The 24,722-nt window shown below is 50.8% G+C and overlaps 3 protein-coding genes across 3 annotated transcripts in view; 1 reads left to right on the forward strand and 2 right to left on the reverse strand.

Moving 5' to 3' along the window:
- LOC309525800 (uncharacterized protein) overlaps window positions 1-24,722 on the reverse strand; it is a 77,812-nt gene that overhangs the window by 2,278 nt on the left and 50,812 nt on the right. The window contains exon 2 of the mRNA XM_082211383.1: window positions 242-415. Coding sequence (XP_082067509.1) covers window positions 242-374 — 133 coding nt within the window. The 5' untranslated portion in view covers window positions 375-415. The remainder of the gene's footprint in view (window positions 1-241; window positions 416-24,722) is intronic.
- LOC309525751 (uncharacterized protein) overlaps window positions 2,118-24,722 on the reverse strand; it is a 375,811-nt gene continuing 353,206 nt past the window's right edge. The window contains exons 4-5 of the transcript XR_014216529.1: window positions 5,460-5,585; window positions 2,118-5,132 (exon numbers count right to left, since the gene is read on the reverse strand). The gene's annotated coding sequence lies outside the window, so the exon portion shown is untranslated. The remainder of the gene's footprint in view (window positions 5,133-5,459; window positions 5,586-24,722) is intronic.
- The window catches only part of LOC309525793 (uncharacterized protein), a 243,835-nt gene continuing 228,462 nt past the window's right edge, over window positions 9,350-24,722 (forward strand). Inside the window, exon 1 of the mRNA XM_082211370.1 lies at window positions 9,350-9,485. The gene's annotated coding sequence lies outside the window, so the exon portion shown is untranslated. The remainder of the gene's footprint in view (window positions 9,486-24,722) is intronic.

Here is a 24,722-nt window from a genome sequence, read left to right on the forward strand (position 1 = left end):
TTAGAGCTGCCAATACATCACGGTGACTGGGGAGCTGTGACCTATTCCTAGCTCAAATTGCCTGCAGATGACAAAGGCGCAGGCAGGCAGGCAGGCAGGCAGGTGGGGGAGCCCGAAATGGTGCTCCCCTTCTCCATCTCCATCCGCCTGCCTGCCTCCCCCCACCCCCAAGCTGAGCAAGCCCCAATACCTCTCTGGCTCCATCCCTCCAGGTCCCCATCTCCCCTCCCCTGGAACTCACCAGATCTCTCAGAGGTCCCTGGGAGGGAACGCTCAGAGGTTGTGGGGAGGGATGCAGGAGACAGTCGGACCAGGTCATCCATCCATCTTCCCCCTTCCATCCTCGCTAGGTTTGCAGGATCCGTCTCTTTCATCCTTCCTGAAGAGTCAAGGAGCCAAAACAAGCTAGAGGGTCCTGGGAGAGAGGAAGAAGCAAAGGGAGCCTCAGAGGCCCTGCAGGGATTCTCCTGCCCTAGATATTCTCCTGCCCCTGGAGAAGCACAAATGGGGCAGCCCCTTCCCAACAGAAGCCCCATTTTTTCTTTCGTGTATTCAATAATTTTTATGCCTTTTCCATTACTAAAATCCAACATAAACCACATTTTATCAACCTCAAATTACAATTACAATTCAAATAAATTATGAAGTCCATTGTACGTTTTGTGTGGCCTCCCGCGTGCTAGACTTCAAGGTGAGATAATTTTGTTTCATCCTGCTTCCGAAGTCTGTCTTAATCCAATTCCATTCTGTATTTCTCTTAATGCCTTATCAGCAACTACAGAGTTTTTGACTTCCTTTTGTACTTAGACATTTAATAAATTTTATTTTTGCCAGAGGACTTCTGCACCCCATATATTTCCTGTATGTCAGGGGTGGCCACCTTCCAGGAGACTGCGATCTACTCACAGAATTAAAAACTGGGAGTGATCTACCCCCGTTTTATTGGGGTTCAGGTCAAAGTTGTTCAGCTTTTTTTAGAGAGGGGAAATGCTCCGTTTTAGTGGGGTTCCTTTTGGGGAGGGGGGTTTAGCCGCTGACCAAAATATTGCTGTAGAAGCAGCTAAAACTACGTCTTCCATTCAAGAGCAAAGGGCAAAACGCAGAGAGGGAGAGGAGGCGGGGCCAGGTGCTCTTAGGCAAAAGCAAAGGAAAAGGGGCCCGCGATCGACCTGTGGGACATCCCTGCTGTATGTGATCTTCATTTTTTCCATGTTGATTCCTCATTCCTCCTCTTCTCCATCATGTCTAAACATCTCCAGTGGTTCCAGTTTCACCTAGACGTATGGGTTTATGGGGCTCACAGACAGGTCTTGGTGTCCAAACCAGACACCATCCTGTCCCCAAGCCTGAAAACTGCAACATCAGAGCATGGGCAGAAAATAGACGAGTAGTTATTACCTGTAAGTGCCCCCATGCAAGGTGCTTTGTTTGGAGATCCCTGTTGACGCTCTTTGAGCTCTCAATAAGGTCATTCCCCTGATTCCTCAAGTGCAAGGACCCTGGGCTGTCTGAGTTAGGGGGTTCCTTGGGGTCCAGGTCAGCTGACTAGTCAGGATTGTCACCTGCAGAGTATATGTCAACTAAAGGACAATAGTCTGCCTTGGATTGAGGACTTTTTGGAGGTGTTGCTGAATGTGGAAGCAGAGGAGCCGGTGATGCCACACTTTTGAATAATCTTGAGACTGATACACCTCTCCTCCTCAGATATTCTCTGTGTTTATACACCATATTCACAAACCTTACGCTCCTCTTGTGACAAGATTTCCAAAGGCTTAGGGTAGCTTGAGAGAAGTAGCTTATTTTGAGACAGAACCCATTTCCAATTCTTGTTTATAAAAACCCTCTCCCCAGTTGGTTTGATTTTGGCTTCTGACAGGACATCAGACCATTTGATAACCTTGCATATCGTTTCATATTGATATAGGGATCTGGTGTGCAAATTCCAGTAGAGTACAAACTTCTTAAGTGTTCTGTCTGGACCCAGAGCAAGAGCTACTCTCAAGCAGGTTAAAAAGTTTTTTAAAGTCAACTTTTTTATGTTGCAGTATTTTGTAATTTTTAATGTTTTTGCTCTTCTTTGTGCTTATAGACCTCCTTTTGCCATCATTTGCCCTCTCTTTTTTTTAAATTAAATTTTTATTGAAGTTTTAACAAACACCATAACAAAAAAAGAAAAAAGAAAAAAAAGAAAAAAGGCATAACATACAAATACAAAAAATAAAACACGTATAACCTCAATTTTTACTTTCTTTAAGCTTACTTTCACGACTTCCTCATACCTTCCCTTTCTGTATTCTAATTTCAAGTTCAATTTTCAGCAAATCCTTTCCCTACTTTTAAAATAATTTTGATAACAGATATTTTCTTCCAATTATCCCTTACTGCTTTTAACCCCTTAATAACCAATCCAACATTTTTCTAACCTTCATTAATTTTACAATATTTTTTTAGATACTCTTTAAGCTTCTTCCAATCTTCCTGCGCCGTATCACTTCCCTGGTCACGGATTCTGCTCGTCATTTCTGCCAGTCCCATATAGTCTATCACCTTCAGTTGCCATTCTTCCACGGTGGGTAATTCTTGCATCTTCCAGTACTTTGCGATGAGTATTCTTGCTGCTGTTGTAGCATACATAAAAAATGTTCTGTCTCTCTTTAACACCGATTGGCCGACAATGCCCAGGAGGAAGGCCTCTGGTTTCTTAGGGAAAGTGTACCTAAGTACTTTTTTCAGTTCGTTATAGATCATTTCCCAGAAGACCTTAATCTTTGGGCACGTCCACCAAAGGTGAAAGAATGTTCCTTCAATTTCTTTACATTTCCAACATTTATTATCGGGCAAATGATAAATTTTTGCGAGCTTGACTGGGGTCATGTACCACCTGTATATCATTTTCATAATATTCTCTCTTAAGGCATTACACGCCGTAAATTTCATACCTGTGGTCCACAACTTTTCCCAGTCAGCAAACAAAATGTTATGACCAATGTCCTGTGCCCACTTAATCATTGCAGACTTAACCACTTCATCTTGTGTATTCCATTCCAACAGCAAGCTATACATTCTTGACAAATTCTTAGTACTGGGTTCTAACAGTTCAGTCTCTAATTTTGATTTTTCCACCTGGAAGCCAATTTTTCTATCTGTTTTAAACACTTCCATTATTTGATGATAATGAAGCCAATCTCTCACTTTCCCTTTTAGTTTTTCAAAACTTTGCAGTTTCCATCTGTCCCCCTCTTGTTCCAGAATTTCTCCATATCTTGGCCATTTGGCCTCCATATTAAATTTTTTAATGGCCTTTGCCTCCATTGGTGACAACCACCTTGGAGTTTTACTTTCCAGCAAATCTTTGTATCTAGTCCAGACATTATATAGTGCTTTCCTGACAATGTGGTTTTTGAACCCTTTATGAGCTTTGACCTTGTCGTACCAAAGATATGCATGCCACCCAAACATATTGTTATACCCTTCCAAGTCCAAAATGTCAGTGTTCTCAAGAAGCATCCATTCTTTCAACCAGCAAAAAGCTGCTGATTCATAGTAAAGTTTTAAGTCCGGCAGGGCAAACCCCCCTCTGTCTTTCGCATCAGTTAATATCTTGAATTTTATTCTGGGCTTTTTGCCCTGCCAGACAAATTTAGATATATCTTTCTGCCACTTCTTGAAACAATCCATCTTGTCCAATATTTGCAAAGTTTGAAACAAAAACAACATTCTAGGCAACACATTCATCTTAATAACTGCAATTCGACCCAACAAGGAAAGCTTCATGTTTGACCAAATTTCTAAGTCTTTTTTGACTTCACTCCAACATTTCTCATAATTATCTTTAAATAAGTTCAAATTTTTTGAAGTCATATTAACACCCAGATATTTCACTTTCTTAACCACAGTTAACCCTGTCTCATTCTGAAACCTTTCTTTTTCCACTGATGTTAGGTTTTTCCCCAATACTTTCGTTTTTAATTTATTCAGCTTAAATCCTGCAACCTGACCAAAATCTTGAATTAACTCTAAAACTCTTTTTGTACTAGATTCAGGCTCTTGCAAAGTAAGTACCAGGTCATCTGCGAATGCTTTCAGTTTATAATGTTTCGCTCCGACCTGTACACCTTTAACCAACTGGTCCTTCCTAATCATGTTCAACAGCACCTCCAGGACCGATATAAAAAGCAATGGAGAGATTGGGCACCCCTGACGTGTCCCTTTTTCTATCTTTAGTTCATCTGTAACCACGTTATTTACAATAAGTTTTGCTTTTTGTTCAGAATATATCGCACCTATACCATTCTCAAACCCTTGGCCTACCCCCATCCCCCGGAGGTTCTTCATCATAAAATCCCAAGATATATTGTCATTTGCCCTCTCGGCTCTTTTAACTTCCCGTGTTGATCTATTTTAAAAGATATTATTGTTGTTATCTGGTTCCACACTCTCTGCCATATTTTATTCCATAAGGTTTTACAAGTACCTATCAGGATGGTAAGAATTTTATTAGTGTCAGCCTAAAAGGATTTTATGCATTCTATGTCCCTTGTTAGTAGTACAAGTCACCCAATGACTGATAATTCCTCATTTGCACCAGAGGCTTGGGAGAAGGAGTCTTTTATCCTTGTAATAGCATTTCCTGAGGATAGTTCTGAAATTTGCATTCAGATTAGTTCATCTACTTGTTTAGCCTGAATTTGGCCTTAAGTCGCTTTCATGTGAAGTGAGGCTCTCCTTCTGAATGATGGGAAGTGGACTGGGAGCTCTGACTAAAGTTCTCTCCACACTCTGAATATTTATATGGTTTCTCCAGTTTTGTGGATTTTTCTTGTTGTCTCCTTCCTTCTTCCTTTCCAATTCACCACCTACAACCTACAATCTACTGTTATATGGCAGTATTATTATCATTAATAATAATAATAATAATAATACCCCGAGGAAGAAATTGAGCCTGAAATGACTGAACAATGCAAATGAATGTTTGTGAAAGAGGAAGAAGGGAAGGGAGTTACTGCCTTTTTTGGCTGGTATTATCTAACTTATTTATGGGACCCGGAGATTCGAAAAGCCTGGCTCTTTCCAGGGATGGATTTAATTTGGCTCAGTAGTGGAATCCGCTCCATCTCCAAGCTCAGTCATTTCTTTGCTCAACCAAAAACAGAGATGCAGAAAGGGGAAAAGAAAATTAGACAGGATGTACCTCCACGTCCCTGAGATCTCTGAAGCCTACATGGAAGAAGGCCTGGGCAGCTCAGAGCAGCCTCATCCTGGTTGGAAAAGGCAGGTCTGGTGGAAGAATATTCCCAGACAGAACAGGAGATGCATCTCCTATGGAGAGTTGTGGGTGTGTTAACATCTCAGGTGCTGCAGGGGGCGCTATGGGGCTCCCTCAAAAGAGAGGAGGTTTGTCCTTCAGAGATCTGTATGGAATTTCAAAACTGATCTTATGATCCAGGAGGGAGCCTTACCAGAGAGGCCACGATCCCAGGATTCTCCTCCTTGACTTCCTTCTGCAGAGCTCTCTGGTCAGGATCCAGCAAAGCCCAGTCCTCCTCTGTGAAAGGAACAGCTACGTCTTCAAAGCACACTGGACCCTAAGGGGAAAAGGGGGAATAAAGATGATTTTATTCTACACGTTGCTCTGTTCTTTTCTGCCTCTTAATAGCTGCATTGTTTAAACATTATTCTTTTCCTTCATGCTTATTTCAGTATCTTAATGGAGCAATTTTGTTGCGTATTTTAATGATGGGGGAGAGACATGTGTTGTTGCAGCTGGGACACAGGAAGTGGTGCTGCAGATGTAGAGGGGCTTTTCTTCTCCCTGTGCTCCCCCCACGTGGGAATGTTCTCCTCTGGCTGCAGCCTCTGTTCCCAAAGGTGACTTTTCCCTCCCTCTGAAGGGGGTTTATTTCCTTGACCCAAAGCCCCCTCCCCCCAGAATGAAGGCAGCATCTGGGTCCCACCAGGCATGATCTGAGCTGCATATTTCCTGCGAAGTGGCCCCCCCTGGATTGGCAGAGAGGACAAAGGAGGACCCTCTGCTCCCTGACTTGGGGGTCTCCCCCCCCAGGCATGATCTGAACAGGGACCCCCATGCCCCTCCCTGCCCCCCTGGGACCCCCTTCTCCCCATGGCACCCTCAGGGGAAGAGAGAGGAGACTCACCGGAGTCCAGGAGGGGCTTTTGCAAAGGAGAGAAGAAGAAGGCAGGGAGGGAGGGGGAGGGGGGAATTTAGCCATGGAGGACCTTGCCCCCTCCCCCTCCCCTCCCCGTCCTCTCTAGGACTCCAGCTCTGCTCCTCTTAACCCTTGCCAGCCCAGCCCAGCCCTCCCTCTCCCCGCTGCCCCACGGAGCCCCCTCGGAGCCCCACTCCACGCCAGGGAGACGGGGCTTCCCCAGGAGTCTCCGCCTGCTCCAAGCAGCCTCCTCGAGAGGAAGAGGAAGCCCAGATCCCCCCCCCCCGAGGGAGACACGTCTTCCCTCCAGCCCCCCATCTTCCCGGGGGCAGCCCCACTGAATTGGGGAGACGCCTCCCTCCAGGCCGAAGTCAAGGGATCCCTTGGACTTGGAGGCTGGCAGGCCCAGCTTGGCTTCTTCCAGGCTCTGGCGGAGTCAGACTTGGGGGGCCCCTTCCCTCCGCCCCCCACACCCAGGGGGTCCCCTCAGCCCTCCTTCTGGGGGGTCTCCCTCCGCTCCCCCCACACACCCAGGGGGTCCCCTCAGCCCTCCTTCTTTGGGGTCTCCCTTCCCTCCCCCCTCTCTCTCCGCCCCCCACACCCAGGGGGTCCCCTCAGCCCTCCTTCTTGGGGGTCTCCCTCCGCTCCCCCCCCACACCCAGGGGGTCCCCTCAGCCCTCCTTCTTGGGGGTCTCCCTTCCCCCACCTCAGTCCGCCCCCCACACCCAGGGGGTCCCCTCAGCCCTCCTTCTGGGGGGTCTCCCTCCGCTCCCCCCCCACACCCAGGGGGTCCCCTCAGCCCTCCTTCTTGGGGGTCTCCCTTCCCTCCCCCCACCTTCCCCTCCAAGCTCCCCCCTCAGAAAAGGCCCCTTGCCTTTTCCCGCCAAAAGGGCTGGCTCCGCCCCCCACTGGCTTGGGAGCCAATCAGAGCGAGGCTCCCGCCCCCTGGGGAAATTTCTGAGGGACGAAGTCCGCTTACTGGCCTGGCTCTGCTGTCCATCACAGGCCCAGCCAAGGGGGGCATCCGGCAGACTCCCTAGATCTCCAGAGATCATCTACGCCTGTCAGTTACCTGTCAATCCATTTTAGGGTTTGAGATCATTTGCAATACCTGTGCCGGGTGCCAGAGCCCCGAGAGGCCCAGGGGAGCCCCCAGCAAAGTTAGGACGAGGGCCAAGAGGCCTGGCTCCGGGTTCAACCACACAATTTAAACTGAGAATACTTGAATAATAAAAAGGGAAATAAAAAGTGAATAGAGAACAAAGAAATAAAAAGGGGGGGAGGTATATTCCAATATCTCACTATATATGCAAACAACTACAGTTCCATACGGTGGGGCGCGGGTGGCGCTGTGGGCTAAAGCCTCAGCGCCTAGGGCTTGCCGATCGAAAGGTCGGCGGTTCGAATCCCCACGGCGGGGTGCGCTCCCGCTGCTCGGTCCCAGCGCCTGCCCACCTAGCAGTTCGAAAGCACCCCCGGGTGCAAGTAGATAAATAGGTACCGCTTACCAGCGGGAAGGTACCTTTACAGTTCCATACATGCTTCTCTGGTATATAGGTACAGTGCTTTTTTGCTAAAAAAATTGTTCAGGGTTATTCTCATTTTGACTCAAGAAAATCACCATTTTATAGTTCCAATTGGGGAAAATAAATACAGTAAATGGACAAAAGAAATCATCTCAAGAACTCAGGAGTCCTATTGTTGTGGATTAACTTTATTTACTTATGCTTATTCTGAATATATTGTTTTCCAACCTCAACATTTCCACTTTTCAGAGGTACAAAACTGCTTGATTCTTAAACAGACAAAACAAATCCTCCTTAGAGGGCATCTTGTTTTCGCTGAGATTCCTGCATCGCACGGGGTTGGACTAGATGACTCTCGGGGGTCCCTTCCAATTCTGTGATTCTGCGAGTTGAACTGAACTGGCTGACCCAGAACGGTGGAGTTGGGAACCCCAAAGGTCATCCACTCCAACCCCCTGCGATGTAGGTTGGGGGGTCCGGCAGTGGAGAGACAAGGCTCGTCATCCCCCCCAGACACTGGTTCACCTCCCCCCGCTTTGTCCCCCCGGCAGACCCCTCTGGGGCCCTGTGGGGCGGTCAGGCCTCGGCCACCCCCCGCCCTGGCTGAGTCCGGATGCCAGCGAGGCTGAATCCTCCTGCGAGATCAACGCTTACGCGCCGCAAGAGTCCCACTTTGTCCCCTGGGCGGAGGGGCTGGCGGGCGGAGGGGGCTGCCCCCGCGCCCTGGAGAGGGGCAAGTGGCTCATCGCCAGCATCCAGGCCCCCGAGGCCGAGTTCGGGGTCAGCAGCGTCCTGCAGACGGAGGAGGCCCCGCCTTGGAAGCAGCAGGATGGGGTCAGCAGCGTCACCACCACCGCAGGTACCACCGGGCGAGCGGAAGGGGAGCAGCCGAGCGGTTAGAGCCCTGCGCCAGCAGCCTGGGAGAGAGGGACCGAGGGCCAGTCGGGGCTTCTCAGGCAGGCCTGCCTGGCAGGGTCAGCGCGGGGGAAGGGGAGGGGGGCCGCCTGGAGCCCCTGGGAGGAGAAGGCGGGGCAGAGATGCAGTCATTGGGAGTGCCCAAAGTCATTGGTTACAGCCTCCTGGGGGTCAGGGGGGTGGGGGGCACCGTGGGGCAAGCGGAAAGCAGAAATCCCTGGATCAAATGCATCTGCTGGGTTGACTACTTGAGGTCAACCAGGCGCGGTGTTTGAATGGCTGGGCCTGATCCGGCCCCTGATTCAGTTTGCCGACCCCTGATTCAGAATCTATTAAGACCATGGCAATATTGACAGTAAAAACAGTTGATAAACCTTCCCCTCCCCCCACTTGACATCTTTGATTGGTGGAACTGGCACTGGCCAATTGACTTCCCTTTCCCACATTTGCCAGTACAAGAAGCTCAGCTGGGAGAGCCTGAGACTCTTCATTTCCGGGTTGTGGGTTCAAGATTCCTGCCTTGCGGGGGGTTGGACTAGATGACCCTCGGGGTCCCTCCCGGCTCCAAGGCTCTTTGGAACTCTCTGCCTCTTGATACCAACAAGGCGCCTTGGCCAGACTCTCTTTGGTCGCCTGCTAAAAACATCCCTGCCCAGCGGCTCAGAAATGTTGGTCTCCGTTTCAGCTTTCTGCATGCTTTCAAGTATTCCTGTCCATTTCCCTGGGTTTTCTGGTCAGTGTGTTACCGGAAAATCCGAGGGCTCTCTTGGACAAAGGAAAGACACCGACCAGAGCAATTCAGAGCAAAACAGCAGCCAGTAGGCTTGGTCTTTATTAACGAAAAGACTGTCGCGACAGGACTCCCACCGCCCACGAGGTGAAGCAAGATGGAAGCCCGGAACAAAGGGAGACCCTAACTTTTATAAGTTGCTAATCCCCTAAACTACACCCTCAGAATTACATCATATTTACATCATGATTATATTAAAAATAGGAGGAGTCGGGGAGGGGCTGCACAGGTAATCCGAGTGTCCTGACACCTGGCCGGAGCCTCCTCTCCCCTCCCCACATGAGTCATGTTTAAGAACAAAGGGAAAGGGCGAAGTTTCCTGCCCCCTGAGGGGAATCCGGTCATAGTTCTTTGTGAAAGTCCGCGCGGAATACACTAAAATATGCAGTTCATTGTATCCGTGATAGCCTTCTGTCTGAGCCCATCACAATGGCTATCAAGGTTGTCACGTCAACTGGGAAGGGCCGCAGAGTACGTGACTGCTCGGTGAAAGGATTATGGCCGCTTGATATCAGATCACCCCCCTTTTATAGTCCTTGTAATATGCAGCAGAATAAAAGTGGTCTGGTGAGAATCCGAGGTACGGCTGATTTTTAGTGAATTTATGAAGAATACTGTCCTTGAAGTTCAAAGCACTTTCGCCTTCAGGAAGCGGCTTGCTACATTTTGATTAAATGGTCAATTGAACTCGGAAACTTTGTATTGGGAGCTGTCAAAGCAAGGGGAGAAAGCGCCGGTAGCCTGCAGTACCTGCGTGGCCGCCACAAGGGGTGCTGTTCGCTAACGCTGATTGGCTGAGGCGGCCGCCGATTGACCTAGAGTTCAGTCGGCCGGTCTACTCACAATAAAGATAGGGCGATGTGGAGTGTTATAGCGGGAAGCTGTCAGGCTAGCGCTTCCTTATTTACGGAAGGCTTTTAAGGGATGGCCCTCTAAAGGGACATCTCTAGGGTCAGGAAGGGGAGATGCGTGTATGTGTGAATGTGGTGCTTGTGTAAAACACGTGTCAATGAAGGGGGGGATTTCCGGCGACAGTTCCCCCCTTCGGAGATAAGATTGCAAAGGTAGGGAAACCGCGCAATCCTTCTCTCCACATGAATCAATAAAAGTTTGACATGTCATACCTAGAGTCCGGAGTCCGGAAGTCCTTTAAGGACCCCATTTCGATGGGGATCGACTGGATTCCTGGTGTCGGTGGTCTATAGGTGGTGGTCGATCGTGGGCGAAGGGTAGGAAGGCAAGAGCCACAAGTTTGACAGCACATTGGGAAGCAGTGGATTGCGCAGCAGAAGAAAGCAATGCAGATGGCAACAGTGATCAATATTAAGAGGCCGTTTCCTAAAAGTTGTTTTATCCAAGCAGACCCTGGTAGCCAGCTCCAGAATTGTGTGTCTGACAGGCCTTCATGCTGGATGTTTTGAAGCCGCTCCGTTAGTTTATAGATGTTATTGAGATGGCCCGTGATGTTCAAGGTCTGGTCAGAGACGTGTGTGCAGCACTCGGTTCCGACAAGAGCACATACGCCTCCAGTCGACGCAAGAACGTAGTCCAAAGCAAGGCGGTTCTGTATCGAAGTTTGTCTGACCTCCGTTAGTTCCGTCAGGATATTTTGGGTGGCCGCATTGGATTCTTCCATAAAGTTTAATAGGATGTCTGTTAATTTAAGGATATCGACGTGGTTGGAGCCGGCTCCATACGCGGGAAAGAGAGCCCGGCCATAAGTTTCACTATTGGCTGCTACGTCGGAGAGTTGTGATAAGTCTTTTGCTCTCTTATTGCGTCTCCTTCCGGGGGGTAGATCTTGGGTGACCCGGACTCCAGGCAAAATTAGACCGAGATAACAAGTGCCGCGGGAGTGGGGGCTGGCCCATACATAGCCGCGGTGGCCACAAACCCAGAACAACCCTCGTAGGCACAAGTCTATGCGGCCGGTGAGGAGGGTACGGCAGAAACACTGGGAGACAGGGGAGGGGTCCCAGGAGTCGGGTAAGGTCATAACGCGTTTCCATGCAGACATCAAACTGGGTTGGATAGAGGGGTTGCCCTGGTGCCATAGGGTGATCCTGCCGTTTAAAGCAATGTCAATGGTGTACTTACAGGTGCTCTCACCGATGACTTTGTCGTTTCCGCTGAATTTCCGGCAAAGGTCTCCTGTTGTGGGTCCCGTTAGGTAGATGTACTGGTGGGTCAAATTCACGGCAGTCAGGTTCCAGGACTGTACGTCAGCGGAGAGATGTTGTTGCAGGGTGAGAGGTACTCCAAGAAATGGTATGCCACTGTGGAGGTGTGAGGGGGCATTGGCACAGATCCAGCACTCCTTGGTTGTTGTCTGTTTTGCAATTTGAGAGATCAGTTTTACGTAGGTGTTGGAATGCCAAGTGGACAAAAAGTCATTATTTTGAGGGTTTTCGGATATTGACAGTTCCCCCCTTTGTCGAGGTGCGGTACCGGGGGGGTGAAGGGGGTCTTGACGGAGTAGGTAGGTGAGGTTTGTGGTGAGTTTGCTTCCTTAGACTAAAGAATGCAAGTTCTTAGAGAAATTATCTTTAAAGGAAGATTGAAGTGAACATTTTTCCTAAGATAGGGAGAGGATCTCTTATAAAGCAAAGTTAATTCAATTGATATAACCACTCACAAATAATTAAAACAGCCATAGATTTGATTTAAAGGGAACACAAAAGTGAATAGGAAAGTGAGATGCAGGGTACCTTGGGAAAGATTGCTCCCCCCCTTTGCAGTTTCCTTTAAAGGAAGCTTACTCGGGAGTAAATTTACCTGGCACAGAAGTAAGAAGGGAGAAAAAAACTGAAACAGATAGAATGAAACAGGGGGGGGGGGCATTTTCTGAGAAAAGAGACTGATATTTGGACTGGACTCATAGAATTTTGCTGGCCATGGAAGCCTCTACATTTAATAACAATTTTCTTAGAAAGAACACCATCCTTTCATAGGCATGTGCTTAATGAAATACATACACTGCATTTTAGCTTGAGAGAGCAGTTGGCTCAACTAGGCTTTTGCAGCAGAAACATTAGTGTTTTTTTTCACAGCACATTTCAAAATACTGGAACAAAAGACTGGAACACGGATGTAGACTCACAAACTCAAAAGTTACAACAAAACATCATTTACCACTAGACTTAAAATCACCCTCCTCACTTAAACTAGAGGAAGGAGGTGAGGTAATCCTCCTTTCAGAACACAGGTAGCATGTATACAGGATTTTACCACTTGGGAGGAAAACTCTTTTTTTTTTTTTTTTAGAGCTTTTCTCAAATAACAAACATTTGCACACTTCATATGTAAATACAAACCCTTGAAATATTTCTAAATCCTTGAGTACATCTCTTATTCATTTATTATTATTATTTTAATAACTAAGATCTCTAATGCGTGGGCTCTCAGGCTGGGCTGTTATTATATCTACTGCCTTCTGAGCACCATTAAGTTTTCGGTTTTATGTTTGTTTGTTTTTTTAAATAATTTTTATTAGTTTTCCAAGCATATAATAAAGACAAACAATAAAACAAAACAAAACATACAAACATATAAACATGTATAATTTCATAATCTTATCTTCCTGCACCTTGCTTCCCGGACTTCCCCATAACTCCCCTTTTCTGCATCCTTGTTTTTACCTTTCTTCAGCAACCCTCCAACTGATTAATTAATTCACTTTCATTCTAATTTCCTTAACTTATTGTTTACAGCTGCAATTCTCTATTTCTTAACACCTTAACATCTCAGTACCCCTCAATTTTACAACAATTTTTAAGATAAATTTTGAATTTCTTCCAGTCTTCTTCCACTGTCTCTCTCCCCTGGTCACGGATTCTGCCGGTCATCTCTGCCAGTCCCATGTAGTCGATCACCTTTGCTTGCCATTCTTCCAGAGTGGGTAGTTCTTGTGTCTTCCAATACTTTGCCAGAAGAATTCTTGCTGCTGTAGTAGCATACATAAAAAACGTCCTATCCTTCCTTGGCACCAGTTGGCCGACCATGCCCAGGAGAAAAGCCTCAGGTTTCTTAGAAAATGTCCATTTAAGGACTTTCTTAATTTCATTATAGATCATTTCCCAAAAGGCTTTAATCTTCGGGCAGGTCCACCAAAGGTGGTAAGAGGTACCTTCAGTCTCATTACATTTCCAGCATTTGTTATTGGGCAAATGGTAAATTTTTGCAAGCTTGACTGGGGTCATGTACCACCTGTAGATCATTTTCATTATATTTTCTCTCAAGGCATTACATGCCGTAAACTTAACACCGGTGTTCCATAACTGTTCCCAGTCAACAAACATAATGTCATGACCAATGTCTTGTGCCCATTTAATCATAGCTGATTTCACCGTTTCATCCTGTGTATTCCATTTCAACAGCAAGTTATACATTCTTGACAGGTTCTTAGTATTGGGTTCTAACAGTTCTGTTTCTAATTTTGACCTCTCCATCTGGAAACCTATTTTCCTGTCCTGATTAAATACCTCGTTTATCTGAAGGTAATGCAACCAGTCTCTTACCTTAGACTTTAATTTCTCATAGCTCTGTAGTTTAACTCTTTCACCGTCTTGTTCTAAAATTTCACAATATTTTGGCCATTTAGACTCCATATTAAGTTTTTTAGTCTCTTTAGCTTCCATTGGTGATAACTACCTGGGAGTTTTACTTTCCAGTAGATCTTTGTATCTTATCCAAACATTGTATAATGCTTTCCTAACAATATGGTTTTTAGAAGAAGAAGAAGAAGAGTTTGGATTTGATATCCCGCCTTTCACTCCCTTTAAGGAGTCTCAAAGCGGCTAACATTCTCCTTTCCCTTCCTCCCCCACAACAAACACTCTGTGAGGTGAGTGGGGCTGAGAGACTTCACAGAAGTGTGACTGGCCCAAGGTCACCCAGCAGCTGCATGTGGAGGAGCGGAGACGCGAACCTGGTTTCCCAGATTACATGACTACCGCTCTTAACCACTACACCACACTGGCCCCTTTCCCTTCCTCCCCTTTATGCGATTTTACCTTGTCATACCATATATATGCATGCCAACCAAATCTATTGTCGTACCCTTCTAGATCCAAAATGTCTGTATTCTCAAGAAGCAGCCATTGTTTCAACCAGCAGAAAGCTGCCGATTCATAATAGAGTCTTAGGTCCGGCAGGGCAAACCCCTAAGTTTTCGGTTTTATGTTCTAGCTTTAGGTCATAGTTTAACAACACAAATTTGATGTTTTCAGCTCTCCCTATGGGTTCACACCCTGATTTTGTTGAAGGATCCCTGAGGTGGCTGCTGTGCCCTGGGTTCCAGGTGGTGAGCCTAAGCCACGCACTAAAAGTTACAACGGTCTCGTACTTTGTACTTGAAAGACCATTTTGCCCCTTTATTTTATTTTTTCCCAATTGGAGATGACAAGCTGGAGGAGCATATTAGAATCCTCTCTGGGGCAAAAAGGCTTCATGGAAGCTTTGTTGCCAGGAGGAGTCCAGCTAGGGTGTTTTAGTGAGCTCCCATTCTCTCATATGTTATTATTGGGCTTTTTTTCATTAACGAAGTACGCTAAAGACAGAAAGAGTGGAAACACACACACAAGGGAGGAGGGGCAATGGGAAAGAAAGGGGGGGCAGATAAAAGATCCTTTCAGTACTCAAAGTACCCTTGACAAACACAATTCCTACTTATCTATAAACCACAAATTAATTTCTGGAAATCTCAAACCTGAACCTGAAACAAACCACGGGTCCCTCTGCCCGGAAACTCAAACCACGGGTCTCTCTGCCCGGAATTCCTTTACCTCAGCGCTGTTCACAAGACTAATCCTAGTGTGGGGCCCCAATTTCCCCCTCTACCACCCACGACAGCCTCCTGCCTAGCCTTTGAGACTAAGTTTGGAGTCCCCTACTGAACGCCTGCGCAATGCAGTGCCAGATTGGGGTCCGAGAAAACAACCAAGGTTTGAAAGGAAGCAAATGACCTTGCATTGAAATACTTTTGAAAAGATGCCACCGGACGACTCCGAGGGAAGACATCAGAGAAACAGTAAAAGAGCCACGCTTTCCCGGACTCAATTCCAAGACGGAAAACGGGGGAGAAAAGGGATAGAGAGATTAAGACGTTCCTGGACGACCCCGAGAGGGAACGTCGGAAAACAGTAAAGGTGCCACAATTTCCCCGGCCACATTCCGAAAAAAGGAAATTGGGGGAGAGAAAGGGAAAGTTTTAGACGTTCCTAGATGACTCCGAAAGGTAACGCCAGACAGTAAAGTTCCGCGATTTCCCTGGCCACTTTCCGAAGGGGAAAATCGGGGGAGAAAAGGAGAGAGCTTAAAACGTTCCCGGCCGACCCCGAGGGGTAACGTCAGAAATGAAAGAAGGAAAGTCTGGCTGTCGTGGGGACGTTACTTTCCACCCCCCTCCCAATGTATTTACTTCAAACCATACTCACGTTCGAAGATGTCCCCCCGCGGATCCCGGGATCCTTTCCCCTTAGCCGGCTTGACCTTGCTTTTGCTTCCCCTGGTTGAGCTTTTGGTGACGATTGATTACCGCCCGCAAAGAAGAGACAGGGAGAGGAAGAAGGATCCCTGGGCTAAGGTTGCCCAGTGGCGCCCGATCCCCTCTATCTCCCTCCTCACCTTTGCAGGAGAACCAAGTGTCCCTGAGCACGGTCGCCAACTGTTACCGGGAAAATCCGAGGGCTCCCTTGGACAAAACAAAGACACCAACCAGGATAACTTGGAGCAAAACAGCAGCCTGTAGGCCTGGCCTTTATTGAACTGATGCATCAGGGTGTTCCCCTCACTTGCAGGAGAGAGGAAAGACCCAGAAAAATAGTGTGCAAGGTCTTATAAAAACTTTTGAAATTCCCCTCCTCTAGGTCAAGCCCACCCCCAGAAACATCATGCATACATTACAGAAAGGAGGGGTTGAGGGAGGAGTTGTGGTGGTAACCTGAGTGTCCTGTCACCTGGCTGGTTCCTCCTTTCCCCCTCCCATGAGTCACTTCCAGGAGACAAAGGGGAGTTTGCAGTCTCCTGCCCCCTGAGGGAAGATCTGATCATTGTCCTGTTTCAGTCCATGCTGAATCCACTCCCATATGCAAGTTCTTTGTGATCTTGATTGCCTTCTGTCTGGGATCATCTGGGCAGGGCTCCTGCAGATGTGCTGAGATGTGCTGAGATGGTGAAGGGATTTTGGCTGACCAGGACTAAGCCACCCTCCCCTTTTGTTAGTTCTTGTCATATGGAGTAAAATAAAAATGGAACAGTGCAAATCCAATGTATGGTTGATTTTCTACGAATTTATAACAGAAATGTGGCGTATGTAGTGTGTGAGTGTGTGTGAAGTTTGTACAAACAGAATGATTGGGGTGGGGGTGGGGTTCCTGCTACAACCCAAAGCCCCCTCCCCAAAAGGAAGGCAGCATCTGGGTCCCAAGGAAGAGCAGAGCTGCTTATTTCCTGCAAACTCGCCCCCTCCCTGGCTTGGCAGAGAGGACAAAGGAGGACCCTCTGCTCCCCGAATTGGGGGTCTCCCCCCCCCAGGCATGATCTGAACAGGGACCCCCATGCCCCTCCCTGCACCCCTGGGACCCCCTTCTCCCCATTGCACCCTCAGGGGGAAGAGAGAGGAGACTCACCCGAGTCCAGGAGGGGCTTTTGCAAAGGAGAAGAAAGCAGGAAGGGAGGGGGAGGGAGGGGCTTCTGCTCTGGAGGACCTTGCCCCTCCCCCTTCACTTCCTGCCCTCTCTAGGAATCCCGCTCTGCTCCTTTTAACCCTTGCCAAGCCAAGTCCTCCCCTCCCTCTCCCTGCCTTCAGTTTTCCTGCTTCTGCGCCTGCGCTCTAGGGGCTGCCCCCCTTCCCTCCCTCTGCCCCAAGGAGCCCACATCCAACCAGACTAACTGCAAGGGAGACGGGGGGGTCCATGGGGGGGTTGCCTTGGCTCTCCCCCTCCCCCAACATCCCGAGGAAAGGCTGGGAGGGAGAAGAGGCGAAGGGCTGCCTAGTGGCGGGAGGTGCCTTGGGCTCAGAAATGGCTCCTTCCAGACACCCCCCCAAGAAACACCCTCCTGCTCGGGGGGGGGAGGGAGGGGGCTTCCCAGCCAGGAGACCCCTCCCCTCCCCAAAATACGAGTTTTTCTGCTTCTGCAGCCGCTTCTCATCCCTGGAAGAGAGACGGAGGAGGAAGAGTCCCAGGCCAGGAAGGAAACGCACACGTGACCCGGGGGGGCAGGAGGGGGCGGGGGTTGCTCAGGGGGGTGGTCCCTCCCTCTGGGACTCATCCCAGTTCAGAGCCAGAGGGACCCCGGCCTTCCTTTCCCCGCCTTTCCTGCCTGGAAACCCGTTTCTACTGGGATCCCAGAACCTCATGGAGTCAGGAGACCCATTTCCCGCCCCAGAGCCGGGCTGGACCAATCAGAAGCCTCTCCATTGGGCAGCTGGCCAATCCCCTTTCAGATTCCCCTGGGCCTCCTCCTCCTCTCCTTCGCCCGGTTTCCTGAGGGAGTTTTCCCTCTGAGTTTCCCTCATGGCTGCTCCCCTCCCAGCTTCTCCTTCATTTCTCCTTCCTTCTCTTCCTCTTCCTCTCCCCCCCCCCATTGTTTGGGGCAGCTGGATCCCCCCCCCCCCCGTGGCCAGGCAGGCCCAGGAGGAGCCCAGGGAGGCGGCAGGGCCAGGAGAAGGGGTTTCCCGCCCTTTTCCGAAAGAGGAGGGGGCGCCATTTTGTTTTTTCCCCAGAGACGCCATGGCTCCCCTGTGGGCCTCGGGGGTCCCACGCTCTCGGGGTCTCTCCTCCCGGGGGAAGGAGGGCGGCACCTTTGGTCCTCAGCCGCCTTCCTGCCATGATGGCTTGGCCTCCGCAGGGCAGCCTCTCTCCTCGCCATGTGGGCCCCACGGAGGAGGCCTCCCCCCCCCTTGGGAGACGCCAGGCAAGCGGCCTTGGGGGATCCGCCGGGGTCTGCGAAGGGGGCCAGGAGGGAAAGGCCCAAGGAGGAGGAGAATAACAGTAGTAGTAGTAGTAGTAGTAATAAGAAGGGCTTTATCCCCTCAGAGGTGGAGGGTTCCCTCAGGGGAGTTTGACCCCCGGAGCAGCATCCTTGGTCACCCCAAGAGTCAGCGCGAGGAGAAGGGCTCCACCTGCAGGCCTAGGGGAAAGGGGGGCTCTTCCCCAGACGAGGCTGGAGACTCCCCTTCTGGCCCCTCGGGGTCCCAGGAGCCCTTTCTGGATGGCCCTCGCTTGCCCCCCCAAATGGGCCAAGACCTCTGTTCCCCCCCCTCAGGCAGTAGTTGAACAGGAGAAGTCGCTCCCACTCCTGATCCCTGCGGGTCTCAGGAGGCAGTGGGGGGACTCTAGGGAACTGGCTGAACTGGGGTCCTCCCAGTCCAGCCCAGACAAGAAAGAGAGGGAGCTCAGAAGAGGAAGCCATTGTGGAGAAGAACTGGACTTGGCTGTTCTCTGCTGAGGGTCTCCTGCCTTCCTTCCAAGGCTTCCCGGGGGTGCCATGGCCAGAGGAAGACACAGCCTCCCCCCCCCCCGAATACCCTGCAGGGCCCTGGGGGGAAGGCAGATCTCTTCCTCTTGCCATGGAAAAGCATGTCTCAGTTTCCTTCCCCAAGGCTTTGGAGGAACCTTGGGGTGCGGAAGGAGGAACCCCAAATGGAGTTCAGGCTCCTGGCAAGTGGGGAAAGGAACATTAAATGGCGCTTTCCAGATGAGTCTCAATACAATACGATAATCTTTATTGTCATTGTCCTATACAGAACGAAATTGAAAAAATGTACATCAGACATTCAAAAACCAACAAGTCTGCTATCCCAACCTGGTTAGCCCCCTAAAAACTCTGATACCCCATAATTAAATACAATATACTCCCAAAGAGACTACCTTACACTGCATTTAAAACCAAAATTGCATTTGGATAGAAACTGTTTTTCAGGCAGCTAGTCCTAGTCTTTATAACCCTGTACCTTCTTCCAGAAGGCAGAAGCTGAAAGAGATCATTTCCGGGGTGCGCACTTGTCAGGGGTTCAGAAGCAGAGACGCAGAGAAGGGTGGAAACAGAGAGCGAGGGGGAGGAAGCCGAAGGGAGAATGAGTGATGATGACGAACCGAGATCTCCAAGCCTAAGCAGTGAGTCAGAGGACTCCCAAAAGGGAGCCCCAGTGAGCAGAGCAAGGGGGGGATCCGGGGGGACACCCCAGGAGGAAGGGAACAGAGGAGATTCAGAGAGCAGCAGCTGGAAGTCGGGACCCACGCTCAAGACTGAGAGCAGCAGGGAGGAAGGCAGCCAGGCATCGGGTTCCGGAGGCCGTCAGCAGGAGGGAGGGCACGAGTCAGGGGTGGTCACGCCCTCCTCAGAGAGCGAGGCAACGGTCAAGAGGAAAGTAGAGAGTTGGGCGCGCGCGCCAAGTTCAAATGCAGCGGAAGCTGGAGCAGTAAGCAGCCCGGAGAGTGAGCCAGGTCCCAAAGCCCGCCGAAAGGAAGCGGAAGGATCAGGGGGGTCAGCGTCAGAGGAGAGTAGAAGGGAGGAGTCCCAGGGGGGCAGAAGGACCCAGAGACGTAGGGAGAGGCGAAGGAGGTGGAGCAAGGCTAGGGTATTAAGCTGGTGTGCAAGAGGCGGGGACTCAGATGGGTCTTCGCCGACCTAGGGCAGAAGGTGTAGAGCTGCACGCTGCAGTTCGGAAATGAAACCTGTAACTCAATAAAGACTCTTTTAAAGTGGACGCTGTGTGGCGTGGTCCTATGTGAGCTGGGACCTGGTAGCAGCTCTGACAGTAAGACCCATCTCCTCAAAGCTTCAGAAACCTGAAACCTCGCAGCGGGAGCAGAAGCCGCTAGGGGAGGAAGAGGGGTGTCTGTAAGCAAGCTCACAAAGGTTAGCAAGATGACGGAAGAACAGAGGATCTCCGCGCTGCAAGAGGCAGTGACCCAGTTGTCCTCAGAGGTATTGGCTTCCAAGAAACGGGAGGAGGAGACTACAGCCGCCTACAGAGACCTACACGCCAGGTTTGAAATGCTTGTTAAGCAAGGGCAACCGGGACCCAGACCGGAGGGCGTGGGATTGGCACGGAGAGCAGGAGGGCTTGTGGCTCACTTCGATGGGACTTTGCAACAGTACCCTAATTTTAGAGCAGACGTAATGTGCGCACTGCAACTGCTGGCAAAAGACTTTAGAGATGAGGAAGAGAAGGTGGGGTTCATATTGTCCCATTTGCATGGAGATGCCAAAGCCTGGCTGCGCAATTTGTGGAGGGATAAAGATCCGGCGCTTCAGAATGCAGATGCCTTTATCAAAGCGATGGATGCGTGTTTTTTGTCTACTATTGATGTGGATCTTGCCAGACGGGAGATTCATGGACTAAAACAAGGGAGGGCGAGCGTCCGGCAGTATCACGCCCGATTTTTTGCGCTGGTCAGTGCTTTAGAATGGGATCGGGATTCGCCCCCTGTCAGAGACCTCTTCTGGGAGGGTCTAAGTTCTGCGGTTAAGGATGAAATTGCAAGGGGGGAGAGGCCCCGAAGCACGCAGGAGGTGGTCCAAAGGGCGCTGACTGTGGGGGTGAGGCTGGAAGAACGTCCATGGTGCAGAGATGAAGGACGTGGAGGGCGCGAAGCAGCGAGAAGTTTCTCTTTCGTTCCGAGGGAAGCAGCGCGTGCGCAATCCACACCTCCGCCAGGAGGGGGAGGGGAACCGATGGAGGTTGGAGGTGCAAGGGCTCAGTCAGCAGCCAGAGCCCTAGCACCGGCAGCAGTGAAAGCGAAGCCTCCTAGAGGGAACAGGAAGTGTTACATCTGCGAGGATCCAGGCCATTTGGCGAAGGAGTGTCCCCGGAGGCTCCACAAGCACACTGCAGCCTCAGCAATGGTGACTGCAGCAACGCAGCAAGGAGAACCACAGCAGGGAAACGACGATGTCTGGCTGGAGACGGAGGCACTGGGGCCCAGCCAGACGCATCTGTGAAGCAGTCCCCAGCGATATTGCAACCCACGGATCCCCTCCCACCCAAACCAGTAGTGCAGCTCACAGCATCTCTCCAGCTACCCGACGGCGTCACTATCGAAGTGCCGCTTTCTGTGGATTCTGGAAGCAACGCAGACTTTATAGCGCAGAGCTTTGTGGAGCAGCACGCTATACAGCTATTGCCTGCCACTCTGCCCCTGCAAGTCGTCACAGTGGATGGCAGAGAGTTGCTAGGGGGGCAGGTGGTGAAGCAGACGCCACCGCTGGTGATGCGCCTTGGCAACCACAGGGAAGTCATCAGTTTTAATGTCACCCAACTGTCGGACACGCCCATTGTGTTGGGCATGAGTTGGCTGGACAGGCACAGTCCGACACTGGCTTGGTACCAGAGACAACTGATCTTCGGCTCCTCTTATTGCGCAGAACACTGCATCCTGCCCCGACGGGAGGGAGAGGAGGAGGAATCACAACTGCAGTTGGGAACGTTGCAAGCGGTCCCCCACAAATACGCGAGCTTTTTGGAGGTCTTCTGCGAGAAGGAGGCGGACAAGCTACCCCCTCACCGGCCATATGACTGCAAGATTGACCTCCTACCGGGGGCGACGCTGCCGAAGGGGCGGCTATACTCCATGTCTGAAGATGAAATGCAGGAACTCAAACAGTTCATCGAGCATAATCTGGAGCGTGGCTTCATCAGAGAGTCCAAGGCAGTGGGGGGCAGTCCCGTTTTCTTCGTGAAAAAGAAAGACACGCCCCAAAAAAGACTCGTTGTGGACTACCGCCTTTTGAACCAGATGACCAAACCGTCTGATTACCCCATGCCCAGGATTGACGACCTCCTCGCGACGGTGCGCAAGGGACGCGTGTTCACCAAGTTGGACCTACGAGGGGCGTACAATCTCATCCGCATGCGGGAGGGCGATGAGTGGAAGACGGCCATGTTCACACCGCTGGGCACCTACGAGTACAGGGTTATGCCCTTTGGATTACAAAATGGCTCTCACTGTTTTCAAGCTTTTATGCATCACGTGTTGGAGGGACTCCTCTACAAGACATGCGTCTGCTTCCTGGATGACATCCTGATTTTCTCGGACTCGCAGCAAGCTCACGACCGAGACGTGAGGGAGGTGCTCAGCAGGTTGCAACAACATAGACTGTACGCCAAGCTGGAGAAGTGCCAGTTCGACACGAAGGAGGTGGATTTCCTGGGATACAAGTTGTCGGACAAGGGGATAGCCATGGACAGCACCAAGGTTCGTGCGGTTTTGGATTGGAAGAGCCCGCGCAACCGGAAGGAGGTCCAGCGGTTTGTCGGCTTCGCCAACTTCTATCGCAAGTTTATCAAGGGGTTCGCGATGCAGACGGCAGCAATTACGGACACGCTCAGCTCCAAAAAAAAGAAATTCATCTGGACGGAGCAGGCGGAGCAGTCCTTTCAAGCGCTCAAGCGTCTCTTCGCATCGGAGAAGCAACTGCTGCATATCGACCCCAGTAAACCGTTGAGGGTAGAGACAGACGCGTCAGACAGAGCCGTGGGAGCTGTTCTGCTGCAGCGAGACCCGCAGGGGGTGTGGCGGCCGGGAGCGTTCTACTCCAGAAAGCTCAGCAAGTCGGAGCAGAACTACACCATCTGGGACAGGGAGTTGCTAGCCATTCATGCAGCTTTCAAGGCGTGGAGGCACTTCCTAATCGGCGCCAAGCACACGGTGCAGGTCTGCACGGACCACAAGAATCTGGAGCACTGGCGCACGGCTCAGTTCCTGAACCAGAGGCAGATACGTTGGGCGGAGTTCTTTGCTGACTTCAATTTCCGAATAGAGTACGTCCCAGGCGACACCAACATCATGGCGGATGCACTGTCCCGAAAACCGCAATACCTAGAAGAGGTGACGCCAGCGGCGGCCATGCACATCTTCGCACCGACGGCGTGGGCGTGTGCCTCAGCTACAGTAGACCTGGATGCGGTGCGACGTGCATTGCGGGACGACTCATTCGCACAAGACAAGATGGCGGAACTGCTCAGAGGCACGGCTACCACGGACGAGTTCCAGGTGCGGGACGGCTTGCTCCTACGCAAAGGGGCTGTCTATGTACCAGGAGACGACCTTCGCGCCAAGGTACTGCAACAGTTGCACGACGCACCCACGGCCGGTCACTTTGGCACAGAGAAAACGATGGAATTAGTCGCGAGAGACTTCTGGTGGCCCAGGCTGAGAGGGGAGGTCGCGGACTACGTCGCGAGGTGCGACACCTGCCAGAGGGCCAAGCCGGTACACAGACCACCGGCGGGACTGTTAGAACCGCTGCAAACGCCGTTTGAACCGTGGGAGAGGGTGGCCCTGGACTTTGTGACGGATTTACCCAGCTCGAGAGGCAAGACAGCTGTGCTAGTGGTGGTGGACTTGTTCACCAAGATGGCACATTTCATTCCGTGTGCGAAGGTGGCCACGGCGGAACAAACCGCCAAACTGTTCATAGATCACGTGTTCAAAGTGCATGGCCTGCCACGGTCTATCCTGTCCGACCGCGGACGCCAGTTCATCTCGTCTTTCTGGCAGAAGCTGATGGGGTTTCTAAATGTCAAGGTCAATCTGGCATCAGCAAGACACCCGCAGACCAACGGGCAAGCAGAGAGGGTCAATGCCATCATGCAGCAGTACCTGAGATGCTATGCCAATCAACAGCCTGCGACGTGGGTGGATTACCTGCCGCTAGCCGAGTTCGCTTACAACAACACGAAGCACGTGTCCACAGGAGTGACGCCGTTCTTTGCCAACAATGGGAGGCATCCCAGAACCTTCCCGGGACTGGAGAGAGTGGGGGAAGGAGAACCACAGACGGCGGACGCGTTCGCGTCAGAGCTGCAGGCGGTCCACGATCAACTCAGACGGCAGCTGGAGCTAGCTAAGCACGCCTACAAGGTGCAAGCTGACAAGCACAGGCGGGTTGGCGAAGTGATCCAAGTGGGAGACTGGGTCTGGTTGGCAGCCCACGCAGTGCCGACCAGGTCACTTGCCAAGAAGAAGTTGGGGCACAAGCAGATCGGTCCGTACCAAGTCGAAGCGCAGATCAACCCGGTAGCCTTCCGACTGGCGCTGCCGGAGGGTTCCAGAATGCATCCGGTGTTCCACAGGTCGGTGCTCACTCCCTACAAGGCACCTCACAGGTTCCAGGAGCCAGGGACGGCGCCAAGTCCGCTCCGGGAACGGACGGAGACGCGGGAGGTGAAGCACCAGGACCACATCAACGAGGTCACGGAGATTTTGGACTCCAGATGGGGGGAAGAGGGAGTCGAATACCTCTTAGCCAGAGAGGGCACCCGGGCCAGCGCCAATAGCTGGGTACCAGACTACGCTTTGGAGGAACCCCTGCTCA

This window comes from Podarcis vaucheri, assembly GCF_965113315.1.
Source record: "Podarcis vaucheri genome assembly, chromosome: 2".
Classification (NCBI taxonomy): Eukaryota; Metazoa; Chordata; class Lepidosauria; order Squamata; family Lacertidae; genus Podarcis; species Podarcis vaucheri.